At 39.5% G+C, this 14,097-nt stretch overlaps 1 protein-coding gene across 3 annotated transcripts in view; it reads right to left on the bottom strand.

Moving 5' to 3' along the window:
- BTRC (beta-transducin repeat containing E3 ubiquitin protein ligase) overlaps window positions 1–14,097 on the bottom strand; it is a 100,533-nt gene that overhangs the window by 52,749 nt on the left and 33,687 nt on the right. For all 3 annotated transcript variants that reach the window (XM_027907896.1, XM_027907904.1, XM_027907911.1), the window contains one exon: window positions 3,682–3,771. In XM_027907896.1, coding sequence (XP_027763697.1) covers window positions 3,682–3,771 — 90 coding nt within the window. The remainder of the gene's footprint in view (window positions 1–3,681; window positions 3,772–14,097) is intronic.

Below are 14,097 nucleotides of genomic sequence, written 5' to 3'. Positions count from 1 at the left end.
CATCCCTCACTACACATCAAATAGAAAGTGTGAAGGTCACCAGAGAATGTAAGTGGTCCTGGGTACAGAACAGAATTGAAACTTGTTTGCACACCCAGGAGCATCACAAGAATCCTAGTGACATACCAGATGCCAAGGGACTTTTAACTGTGTCCCTCTCTAATTGAGGATGAAGCACACACCAACACCATTATCTGGCCTGAAGATACTGGCTTACAAAATATGGAACAAACAATAGGAACAGATGCTCATTTGGCTGGATTTCAATAAGCCTCATTAAAATCAAACACCCTGTCCTTGGAGCTCAGGTTCATGCTACATTTCTACCTTATTTAAGCACCTAGCACCAATTCTGAGAAAGTTGTCCACTTATGGTTGCACACAAATAATATCATAAAAAGAAATCCTCTCACAGATATTTTTTGGTTTCTAAAGAGACAAACAGGACTAGTTTTTATATATACCCTTGTGTGTGTACACACATATATAAAAACACAATTAGAGACTGCATTTCCTTTTTAAAGACATTACATTGGATATACATCAGACTTGTTGATCACTCAAAGGTAATGGGTAAAAAGATGCCAAAAGAGTAACAAAGAAACTCCTGCAGATGGGAGAGAAACGATGTTAGCTGATGACACAGGTGACATCTGTGCATCACAATATATGATTTTTAATTTAAGATTCCACCTCTTCAATTAAAACATATGCACACTTGAAACAATTTCTCCTGCTCCTTCCTGGCTTCTACCCAAACATCCCCAAGTCCTATCAATTGAGTTTCAGAGGAAAAATACCAGAAAAGCAGGGCTAAGAAGAAGATACAAAGATTGATCAGAACACGATAATCTAGTTTTATTTTAAAATGTCTGAATAGAACTAAATAATTCATAGGTTTGCAAAAGCGACTGAGCACGTGGCTACACAGGCAGCACAACATCGTATACAAAACCAAACAGACAAGGTTTCCTAACAAATACAAACTTCCTTGAGCTGTCAAAAAGACTGTTGGTCCTATGCCACTTTCCATATCTGAATAGGCATATCTATTTATTGTAAACTTCCCCCCCTCCATTTTAGGAAGAATACAAACTGTTAGGGTAGTAATTTATACCTGGATATTCTGTACAGAAGCCCTCATTCACAAGAAAGTTTAATGGATGGAAAGTGCTTCAGTCTGAGAAAAGATACCTCAGTGTTCATGTGTGTGGCCTCAAGGGAAACTGCATTTCATTCCCTGAACAAACTTTTACACACATCAAATACACGATCAGTAGGTGCCATTTATATAGTGTTAACAGAGCACAGTTTTCTTTTCTGAAAGTAGATGCAGCATCAGAAATTTTGTTTTTTAGAAAAACCATCATCATCAGACTGACTGACACATCTGACAAGCATGTGATAATGCACACTGCGGTTCTCAGTCAGGGCTGATACTGCACTGCAGATTCAGAAAAGGTAAATCATGACTTCCAAAGTAATCCTTTCTGTGTTTCACTGCAAGTTTAAAAAGAAAATTGAAACCCTCAGAATACATTTGGAAAAGTGCTGCAGATAATGAAACCTGCAGTTATACTTTCCAGTATTCACCTTCCTGACAAAACATTTTAAAGCCCAAGGCCGTAAAACACATCAATCATGGAGGATAAAACTCGCCACGTGCATGCAGCCTAGGAGAAGGCCTCTGAACTCTTTAAATCCCACTTAAGCCCTTCACCTAGGGAACATTTAACAGTTGTGCCATTTGCCTATGCCATCACTGAGCCATCTGCATTTAGATAGCTGGATTTATAAATGCTTCAACACTTCTGGAATTTGAAAGGCAAGCTTTCTTAGAACCTATTTCATTCGGTTTGTAGCTAGGAAGACAAAGGAAAGGAGTACAACAGTCAGGCAAGCTAGTACTAGAGGAATTGTATCCCCAGAAAATTATATATATATATATATATACATATGTGTGTGTATATATACAAATGTGTGTATATATGTATTTTTTGATATATGTGTGACGGGAGATTGCCCTAGAGCATACATACACATATACTGTCCTACAGCATATAGAGACACAATATTTAAAAATATACGCCTTTTCATCTCCATGGTGACATTTCAAATTCATTCTCAATAGCATGAAACAAGTCTTGCTGTTCTTGCTTTGAGCCCTACCCACACCTCTCACCCACCAAAAACATAACTTTAGGAGAGTTTACTATGTAGGGTATTAAGATGTTTAAGTATGTAATTTCATTTAAAAGAGACACCACTTAAACCAGCTGTACTTCTTGTACCTCCTTGCTCCTTAGTGAAGTGATTAGGTCAAACAAGACACTACAGAGCAGATGGGGTTGAATGGGCTTACTCCAGTTAGCTGCTTGTGAGCTGCTTTATGGCATCAGAATGATGCTGCATGATGAGACAACTCAGCCAGAGCTGCTCTGCTGAGAGAGTTTCACCTACATGGTATCATAAAGCACCTTAGGAAGAAATGTGCAATACCAGCCATCTCAAGAATGGAAGTGCTGGCATTAAATATCAGCTCTTTGTACCAAGACTGGTAGCTGCTCTCAGAAATGCTTCTGCAGTGGGAGGTAACTGGCACATCAAGCACAGTTTACGAGCACTAAGCTACCTGCAAGCACCATGACAAACTTTTATGATAGCCAATTCCCTGACAAGAATCAAAAGTAATGGGACATCCAAATTTCACCAGCAAAATCCCAGCGAAGATTTAGCTGGGAAATTATCTTAAAGGTCAATACAAAAGTGGCCCCTGAAGGGACAAGGCACCTTTAACAATCATTCCAAGTATGAAAAAAATGGACTTCAAGAAGATCAAGGAATAAATAACTGAAAGAGAAAAAGGATTTTGAGTGGTCAGGTTTGTGGTGACAGAGGAGCAACATAATGCCAGCTGGTGTTAGTAACAGATGGCTGCATGCACTGATCTGTCCTGCATGCCCATTCTAAACTTCCTTTCAATGGAAATACAAAGCTTGCACAAGGCTAAATGCATCCTTTGCGCAGGCTTTCTACACATATTGCATCATGGTTCAAATGTTCTCCATTCACAAAGAGCCCTAGATGTACATTGTTTTACTCTAGTTACGCCAAATTTTAAGAAAAGAGAGTGGCTAATGGCACCTCATCTTTTTCAACCACATCTACCCCAATTCTCAAGAAATTGCTTTTCTGTGATAGGTTAATAAATCCATTTTCTTACTAGTATCTCCCTCCTCCCTTTCCATTAAATACAGCATTCACTGTGTTTTAATTGAAAGGTCTTTCTTTTTGCACCTTCCTTCTGGCAGCTAGGAAAGGAACCATGATACAAAGAGCTCACATGCAGTATTTTTAGTATCTGGACATTTCTCATTTGAAGTTGCCACAGCTAATTACATGGCAGGCATAGGTCATCCCACTGGAAAAGACTATTACTTGTATAGCAGAATGAACCCTTCAATCCTAGATAGCTGAGGACTCGATTAAGTAATCATTTCCAGCAGAGAAAAACAGCAAGTCTGAAATCTCTACACTGAAGAACACAAAAACCTACCCAAAATACTTACTTAGCGTTTCAATATTTTTTCCTAACTGTAATTTTTAACGAGAACTTTTCTCTGACTAACAATGAACAATTTGCTGAAAACCTCTCAAAACCAAAGCCATTCTCTTACTTACTTTGGCCACACAATTTTCAGTCTTCATAGCAGTGCTTCCTAGACATACTGTTTCCTGGTTTAAGCACAGTCTGGCACAGCTGTTGTAGGTCTGCAGAAAGATTAAAATGGTTATGAATAGAAGAACATGATTTTCTTTCAGGCTCCACATTTCTGGCACAGGAACCCACAACTCTACTACATTTTCTTTTTCCTAAGGTGTAAATGTTTCAAATTAAAATAAACTAGTTTACAGCAAAATCCTCTGTTCAGGGTATACATGTCCTCTGAGAAGCTATGTACCATTTTATAGTCCTGATACACAAAGAAAAAGATTTTTCTCCTCTGTTCCTTTGAAAAAGGAAAAAGTATCTAATCTCAGTTGTTCATTCTTTCACAAAATGCTGCATAACCGAAAACCTAAAGCAAGTTGATTTCTATGCATTACTTATCACAGCATATGTCAAATGTTAATAAACATCTCCTGACTTCATGAGGTAAAATACATGGGGATAGTATGAAGGTTATAATCAGAAGGGAGCAAACGCAGACCACATCTCACTTGTATTTAATCTTCCCAAATTTAGAAAGCTTTTTTCATTTTTAAAGTACAACATCTTTTTCATTTAACACTGTCCTGCCCAGGGAACCCTCAGCTGGGGCTGCAGACTTCAGAGTCTTTGCAGAACACATTATTCATAGCCTCTCCCTTTTCTAAGGGAAGTGTATGAACAATACTTATGAAGTGGGCTTAAAATTATATTTTGGCTGATTTGCCATTTAAACCAATATGCCTGAAGAACTCAGGAATTTCTTACAGAGGTTCTCTCTTCCCTCCCCCTTCAGCACCTTTTTAATTACTACTTGATTAAGTTCACATTTTTTAGTAGTAGGAGGAGTACAGTAACACCTAAGAGCTTCAATATGGGATTAACCCTCCATTATCTGCCACCATTTACAGAAAAATACTCCCATGCAAAACTGGCAGCTCGAAAGCAAGCAGAAACTTGCTTTGTTGCAAGAGTAGTGAGTGGACCACGGAGATGATATTGCTACCTCAAATAGCTGTGTGGGGAAAACCCAAGAAACACGCTGAAAAAAATGAAATTAAACTTGTTACAAAGACATTTCCAAGAGCACTAAGTTAAATGTACTAACATTCATAATATTTTTAAGATTGCCTTTAGGGGAAGACACACAAAGACTTGTAGTGAACTGCCTGTCAGTTCTTTCCCTGTGATAGTCACTAGCAATCTCTCAAGATCTTTCTTTCAGGGCTTGTTACAGATTTCTATTTGTTTGATTTAAAACTAATTCAACACCAAACCTGCTACAGGTTACAAAACCTGTGGACAACACTGCCATGTTAAGCGCTCCTAAACCTCTCTTTCTTTTCCAAAGCTACATCATCAGACCCAGATTCCCTCAGTACCAAGCATGAACAAACTATCTCATCCTTTTGTCCCTCTTCCAGAGGCCTGACTCTGTGGAAGATGTAGTCAAAGCAACAGAAAAAACGGCAGAACACATGGCAAAAGATCTCAAAGGCAAGAATGCAAAGAGATTAAAAGGGGGTCATGCTGAGCGATAGGAGACGTGTCCAAAGTCAGTGTTCCCAGCGGCCCCTAGCCTAGGGGGATGGTAAGCACCAACTGATGGGAATGGAGCGTTCACAATCAAGTTTATAACATTCACCTAAGTTCTTATGATCCTCACAAAACACTCCTTACTGCCCACCATGGGAAATCAGTGTACTAGCTCTGGTGGACCTATACTGGTCCCCTACAGAACAGACACTCTTAAGGAAATTCGGGAAATCACAGTCCTTTCCACATTACCTATTTACAGAGCCCCTTTAAAGTTCACCATGACATAAAAACAAAAAGGAACCTCGAAGCCCTATCTTCTCCATTCCCTTAGAAGTTCATATTTTACTTCTCAGTGAGCTCTCTAACTGGTGACAGAGAGGAATGCAGAATATCCTGGCTCCAGGAGATCTCCTTACATGTCACAACATTGATATCTGCTGTGACTAGCAGTGAGCAATTTCTGTCTCTGGATCCAGAAGGAGGAACTGAAAAATTCAAACACATGAATTCTTTCAAGGCGCCGTGCAGATGAACAGAGTGCATCTTTCAGCAGGGGAGGTTCAGATTCAAACTGGATTAGGCCACAAGCAAAACAGAAGTCTGATGGACTCAGCCTCTTACAAATATTTGCCAAAATCATAAAACCTTCGCTCTGGTATGCACAGAACTTTCTCCTCAGAAGAAAGACTAGAATGGCATAAACTATTACAAATTGGGACTTAGATGTAGCAGTCCAACTGATAAATAAAAAGTTGACACCATCTGCTTTGCACTGACATTCAGACAATACCATGCAAACTTCATTTCACAGGCATGGTTCTAGTTAAATTCAATGAGATTATGAAGGGGGAAAAAACATGAAGAGTTGATAAGATTCTTTGTTCAGTATTTATATTTGTGTAATTTAACCCATTTATCATCAATCTGTGATTCTTTTCATTTGCAATTTAACCCCTAAAACTCCACAGTATTTCTGCACAACTTATCTGCTACATACTGTAAATTTTATGAGGAGCCCTGACTTGAATAAAGTTACTAACTCCACTTTGCAGATCAAAAGCTCAGCCACAAACGCATTTACTGAAAACAACAAGGAAGCCTGTAGCTCCGTGAACTGAACCACGAACTCAGATCTTGTCAGTCTTTTTCCTCTCAAGACAGGTATGCACAAACCTTGGTAGCAGCCCAGCTTTTTAAAAGCTGAGTTTACGACAGCCTTTCTCTCACACTGACAAACGGGAAAGAGAAGACAATCCAAATACACAGTGTGAAATACTAAACGCTAAATCTAAAGACGCTAGCACTTTCTGAGAATGAAGGAAGCTCACTATGCACTATTCAAAAGTTATGTGCATGTCAGAATGCAGACACAAATAATTATTCCAGTGTATTGCTTAATTTTTATTACTTTCATCCACGCATTACATCTCAGTGAGAAACAACTGAACTTCTAGCATAAGTTGTTCATTAAATCCCACAACACCAGGACTAGTGATATCTGATGGAACTACTATAGTATAAATTTCAAGGAGATAAAATGAAACACTACATACAGGAGGCTTGCTGCTCCAGGACATTGTGTAGAGAAACATCATCAGCAAGTGGCAAAAGGGACTAAACAAACTCATGGACAGCAGGTCCACAAAGTACTCGGCACAGGTATCAGTCATCCCGAGTGCAATAGGGGTAGATGCTGCAGGAGCAGGAGGGCAATGGAATACCAAAAGAGACCTAACTTGTTTGCTCTCCTTCAACAGCACCTTCCACTGACAGTGCTCGAGTTGGCAGTGGATGAGTCTGACTGACCCAGGCATTCCCATGCTATCAATATCCCTCTGCCCTTTGACAACATGCCAATGATAGTTGAATTCATCCTTCCCAACCTTTTCAGCCACAGAAGAAGAGAAGAACGTGCTTTTACTATGACAACCAACATTTACACAGTAATTTTATTACATAAGGATCTATGTATGGGCCAAATAATCATTAAGTCCTCCGGCAGCTCTTAGCTTCTCAACAGAAATAATGGGGAAAAAGAGAACATTAAAAGGAGTATATATCATGGATTCAACACATAAGGATGCAGATTTGAGAATAAAACATAAAGCGTTCTTCAGATCAACATAAATTACTGTCTCTGCAAAGTTACAAAGTTCTTCTGTTGTTATTTTCACATTCTCACAGAAGAATGCATTATTAGCCTTGCGGGATGAATAAAGAGATTCACGCACATGTTCTACAGTATGTTTTAAAGGATTGAAAGCAAAATGCAGAACAAAACCCAGTTCTCCCTTCAAGTCCAGGGGAGAAAGAGGTAATGTCACTCTGTTTAACAGGTCTCAATGGAAACGTATTGACAGTGTTACGAAGAACTGCATCTGGTTCATGAAGCCAAGCCATAAGAAGCTGGTAGAATATATTGTGAAGGCAGTACTGTATGATAGTCTTCTAATGTTTCTCTGAAGACAGCAGTTACTGGCTACTGAGAGACACAAAATTACATCTGGATGTGAAGATTTGGTCTGATATTGTCATATTTGTGTTTGCACACTAATAGTTACTAGTGAATAGACCTAGAGAATAGACTAGTGAATTCTGATCGCAGAATTAATGTCATATCATCAAGTATTAATGCAGAGCCCTTCATGTTAGGTGAAACATTTGGTGGTGTCTCATGCTACACTGCAACATCAGAGTACCTCCTTTCATTTGTTGCAATGCCCATGGTAACACTGACCAACCTGGGTGAAAAGCAGGAAGATCAAAGCCAGAACCAAGCCTCAGAAAAGTAAATTTCTGCAGCTCACCTTTAAAGCTTGACCCTTTTACATATCTCATCTAATCTGCACCAAAACTGTTAAAATTTCTTCTCACCTTTCATCAAAATAAGAGGTTTCTTCATCAAGGAAAAGTAGTATGAAATGGTAGCCTGGTTCGACATCACAGGCAGGTAGCTTTGCGTTGGAGTGCTTTAATATGTTTTTATATTGCATATAAAGCATGCAAACATAAACCAGTTTGTTGAAAACTACCCTCTTTGTGGAAGCTGGCTGTAATTCTGAACAAGTTTTCAATTTTCACACTGCTGCTAGGGTAAAACATTTTAAAGAGTTTAATTTTTACAGTGGCTTCAATGACACAAGATTATCTAACAAAGTAATGGTTAATCAATAGAGGGTTTAGTTGTCAGGTGAAACATATAACACACTAAAAGGGATTGATTGCAAGACTCCTCCTTATTTACTGGGAGGTATATATTTAAAATGACACAAACTTGTTACCAAGCTGCATTCCTTTAACCTTGCAAAAGCTGTTTGAGAACAGTGTTAAGCAGCCCTATAGCCAAACAAGTTCTAATGAAAAAAAAAAAAAAAAAAAGAAACCTACAAATATATGGGAGCACCAAATCATGTCAGTAGCAGGGGAACCACAAAGCTGTATTCACTCTCAGCCAAAGGCTTAAAATGCCACAGAGGTGCTAGACTATGGTTCACTAAAGATAGAGCTGTATCTGATCTCATTCTCTAAGTGTCTTTGGTTACATTTTTCTTTTTAAAGAAAGTATGATCCTGCTCTTTGACACAAACACGTGAACATTTCCACTCTTGTCTGTGCAGCTCTGGATGAACGCTGAGTGCCAACCTGAAGCCTCGAACCCCAGGCGGAACTCTGTGTGTGTGCAGCTTTTCTGCCAACTGAAATCCATTTCTTTGGCCGTTCATTCTGAGAATCCCCAGTCCCTGAACAAAGCTCCACTTTTTAATAGAAGCTGCAACCCAGGAGTTCAATAAGATTCCCCCCCCAATAGTTAGTAATTACATGATTTATCAGAGAAAGATAACACTAATAAAAACGCAGCAAAAAGACAAAACCCATACCCTCCCTTCAAGTCATTTTCAGGGAAAAGATTATTAAACTGTTCTTTTTGAACAAGGGCTTTTGTAGCTAAGCACAAATTGCCAAACGGTTAGAAAAAAAGTTATTAGACTCAGAAGAATTCAGCAGAAGTGGGAAGTTATATAAACAAATCACTCCAGCAGATTTGGAAAGATCGCTTTCATCTTACTTAGAGTCTTAAGAGACTTGCATTAATTACCCTTTAAAGGTCTTTCACATGGACTATTTAAAATAAATGCAATTTATTTATTTATTTCAAATGAGGTGCTTCTTCTGAAAGAATTAACTAATCTCAACAAATTTAAAAACGTTTTTATAAACAGGTAATTAAAAAGAAGAGTAGAATTAAGTCAAGCTGTAAGACATTACCCAGGATTCGCCTTGACTATTTTCTTAGGACGAAATTTTTTTTATCCCTAGCCCAGCCTTGGGAAGGATAATCTCCACAGAAAGTCGTAAGGCAAAATAAAGACCAGCCAAACAAAAAACTAAATCATTTACAGGATTTTCCCTAAAGCACAGTTTGTCATATTGCAATTACACCTTGCCGACTGTGAATGCCAGAGTCCTTAATATTGCCACTAGAGGGAAGACGTGTCTCAACACATGGCAATGGTAGTTGGGGAGTGGGTTTTCTTGAGCAATTACCATAACAAAGCTCCCTTGGCTATGTGTACCTTCTAATTACCCAGTACAATTAAAATGACTTACCTAAAACAAACAGGGGGAAAAAAAAGGCCCCTAAACCGAAAAACCTCAAGATAATACAAACAAAAAGCCTTACTCCAGTCTGCTTGTTATCTGAAATTACATTAAAGCTGAAGATCTTTTTTTCCTCATCCATCAGTGCACAAGGGGGGGAAACATAAAAAGGAGCATGTCACAATGCCCAACACCACGGGGTTGTTCAGAAACGTAAAAGCATTAAAACAAACAAAAACAAAGAGCAAGGAGAACTAGATCTCTTGTTAAAGAAAAGAAGGAAAAAAAAGAAAAAGGAAATGTCGTGGTATTTAGCCATCTGGTAGCTGCTTGAAAACAAATTGTCCTCAAAAGAGCAGAAATACAGTATGTCTTCTCCCAGTTCACTGGCTTATGAATCAGACTCCTTTTTCTACTTTTTTTTCTTTTTTTTTTAAATATAGGCATGGTAATGTTAGACTTCTGTGCTACTGCTTTCACTTCCCTCTTGTCCCACTGTGCAGACACAACCATGGTCATCCCAATCAGATCCGGTTATTCCAACTCAGATGCATCATTCCCAGTCTTTCAGGACACATCTTGTTGGGCCCATTGTTCAAAATCCCTCAGGATTTTTTTTTTTTTCCTGACAGCTACTTGCTGATTTTTAAACCCTTAAATCTTTCATTTTATAAGGAACATCATTAAGGGAAGATGGCAGCCAAGTGATTTTTCTTTCCATTGACAATTTGTGACATTTTTCCAGCAGCGTGCAAGGTGTTGAAAACCTGGCAGCTGTTACCTCCTGGGATGAAGATCCTTTTTTATCCTCCCTTGACAGTTTAACTCAATGGGTCAGCACCTTTAAAGACTGCAAAGTACCACTGAAGTGGATGGAGGCTTGAATTACTGCTCCCTCCCTAATCAATGTAAACCCTCACTGCAGGTGAAACTCTTCATCTATAGAGGTGCATGGGGGAGGAAAATGTAATGCCCTGAGCCAGATGGTTTTCATCTTGTTTTTTAAAGAAGAAAGGAACACGCTAACAAGGGGACAGCTACTTTTGTTAGCTTCTTGGCCTCTCTCATGGCTTTGGATCCCCAGGGTTCCAGCCACACAAGAGAAAGAATACAGAAAAACATAAACACTTAAAGAAATATAACTAGGGGGCTGGCAACACGCTGCTTTCAAAGAGCTGAGAGCCCTGTTCAGCGCTTTATTTATCACTGCCCACGTTCTTCGGATGGTAAGTGGACATGGACACAAAGGGCAGAGGGGAGCAGACAACACTTGCAATTTACTGAATTACAGGGGAATGCAGCAATGCGGCGGGGTGACAGATTCCTATTAGCACTAATGCTGAAAGAGCCCAGTGGCCTTTCCACCACAAGACAGCATTCCCATTCTAACTTAGACTCTGGCACATCCTGCTTTGGCCAGCTTTTTAACATGCATTAAGTGTCACAAAGGACTGAAAATTGTTTTTTGGTTGTTGTTTTGAGAATAAAGAGAAAAAAAAAGTCAAAAGAAAAAATAATCTTGCAAGTAGGACTAAGGGTGTAATTCCAGCAATTTCAAGGGGCTTTTCAACCAGCAACTCCTTACTAGCAAGTGTTACTCACGTAAAACATGACGTAACCAGGATAGCTTTGTAGACCAGGTCTGCCCTGTCTTGGCCAACTCTCCAACAGAAGGTAAATTTGAACTGCAGCATCTTCCCCTGAGGGAGGGAGGGAACCTCTCTCCCTCCACACCATGTAGCCTTCCTCACCAGTAAAAAGGAGGGCTTCAACTTTGCACAGCAGAAATACTTTTGCAGAGGAGAGGTATGCCTGGTGAGGAGCCCTAAGCAGTGGGATGAGGCTGCCAGCTCAGAGTAAAAGGTTGACAACTGCTACTTTGTTTTTCCTTTGCTCTACCTTCTTCATCCTCTCTGCTTCTCATGGTTTTCTTGAGTATTGGCTTTAAACGTTTAAGATCAGACTGTGCCCATTTTAACTTTGAAATAGTGCCTACAGCGTGTTTTAGGTACTACATGTATTTTTAGAAAATTATCTCAAATCTGTACGAGTGAATTGAGGTAGTATTTTCTGCCAAAACAGTAAGAGGGAAAATTCTTGAAAACGCTAAGGGGCTTCTCTGAATGGGGTAACAGACAGGGTTTTTTTCCCCCGGACTTCCATCTGGAAGCTTGCAGAAAGACAGCAGAGTCCTATGTGAGGTTTGCAGGAGGTACAGTGCAGCAGCCTTGCTGCTGCCAGCTCTTCCCCACAAGGCACCTTTGCCCACAGATGAACCACAGCAGCAAAAGGCACCTCATTATTGCTGCACTGAAGAGATGGGAGGGAGGGTTTTAAACAACCTGCATTGTGCCCGTCTTCTTTAAAAACCAGCGGGGTAATCAAGTTCAGGGCAGCCCCGGACAGCTGCCCTGTGACCTATTCATGTTGACCCCCACTATTCATCACTTTCCTTAGGACTGTGAGGGCAAGCTCCCGGGGAGTGACCACCACAATAGACACATACGAGCCAACAATAATACGGTTCCTGGAAAAAAAAAAAAAAAAAAAACAAAAAAAAAACCAGATGGCACTGCAATAAATTTACAAATCTGCATTCATGGCTCTGTTAAAAACACCCAGAAGCTAAAAGGCTGGAGGGGCCCCCAGAGAGTTTCCCCTTCCCAGTTTCTAAAGGCCGGCTCTCTACCCAAGACTATTGAGCTCATGTTCTTCATAAATGAAGGATGGAGACATAGCCCTTAAAATAACAAATGTCTGACCTAATCAATCTAGTGTTTGGGTCTAACACTAAATGATAGGCACTGAAAACTAATTATGTTTTTTGGCAAGGAAGTTGAATTAAAATGGAAACACACAGGTTAAAAAGGCACTGAAGCATTTGCGAGTCCCTTTGAAAGGGCGGCACACACACATGCACGCGCGCGCACTCACACGCAGGGCTTGAAACAGGAACCTGATTCAATAACTCATGCATTTATTTTTAAAATGAATCAGATTAGTCCCATGTGTGACCTGCCGGTCCATCTGTATGAGCTGGACTTAATGGGCACTCCTCTCATGCTTACTTCAGTTTGAAGTATGAGAGAGATAAATTTAGTTTAATTTTCAACAGATCAAGCTATCCATTTTCCAAATGGACCATCTGGATCAGCCTATTAAAATTAATTTATAACTTTGCAGTGTGAAAATTCGTTTGTTAGCTTAAATAAAGTTGCCAAAAACTTTTGCCACTTGTCATTGTTTTTTTCTAGTCTGTTTTCATAGTATGATTTTCAGTTTACCCCTTCAAAATTTAATTTGGTCAGATCAAGCACTCAGCAAGAACTGAACGTTTGCATCCATATTCCACAGTCTGTTGTAACTTAGATCTTTTCACTGTTCCAGCTAACAGTGTCAAGTTCATTGCCCTTTTTTGTTTCCCAGTGCTATTATCCACATCTCTTCTGCCTTGCTGCTCCCTCCTGCATCCAGCAGTGGCTGTGCCTTCCACTTTTGGCAATCTAAGGACACGTTCCACTTGTTGAGACTTCTGAAAACATCTTCTCTAAAAAATCTTTTGATCAACAGCAAAATTTTATTTCTCATAGTAAAAGTTCCATAGCACGGAGCAATCAGTGTCTTCAGCCCCTACATACAACTTCAGATGCCTAAGTAACCACTACACCTCCTTATTATCTCCACCTTCTGATATATCTGTTCCACAAACCCACCTGAGAAAACATTTATGGCTACGGCTGCGTAACAGCACTGCAAACAAGACAAGAAAAGGAAATGCATCTTTACTTAAACTTGTTATCAGCAGAACATGTCAAGACATCATACTTCCCCTGAAGTGGTCTGATGCATCTCATTTATTTTCTAAGACTAATCAAAAAGTACTAAATATGTGGATACTTTCTCTGGAAAGACCATTTAAGTAAACAGACTTCTCTTTTACCCACATACACTCAATTCCTTTGTGCATGTAGGTCCATGTTCCCCAATAACGAAATACTAAGTGAGTCTTAGAGGAGGAACAGAAAACATGAAACTACACTCAATATTTACCAAGTTAGCATCTTTCCACTAAGGTGCAAAGCATTTTTTTTTTTTGTATTACTGCTTTGACAGCATTTGCAGGTCAGATCTTTTTGGTTCTACAAAGTGTGGATAGATGCAAAGCAGGGTAGTTACTCTGCAAACCTTCCTGTAGGAATCACTCATTAATTTATGCCTATGTAAAGAACCAAAAATTTCTTCTCCAACTG

Source organism: Empidonax traillii, unplaced genomic scaffold, assembly GCF_003031625.1.
Source record: "Empidonax traillii isolate 1590-97213 ecotype Southwest subspecies unplaced genomic scaffold, ASM303162v1 scaffold27:size3997909, whole genome shotgun sequence".
NCBI classification, from domain to species: Eukaryota; Metazoa; Chordata; class Aves; order Passeriformes; family Tyrannidae; genus Empidonax; species Empidonax traillii.
The sequence above is the reverse complement of the archived record's forward strand: the minus strand, read 5'-3'. Positions and strand labels throughout refer to the sequence as shown.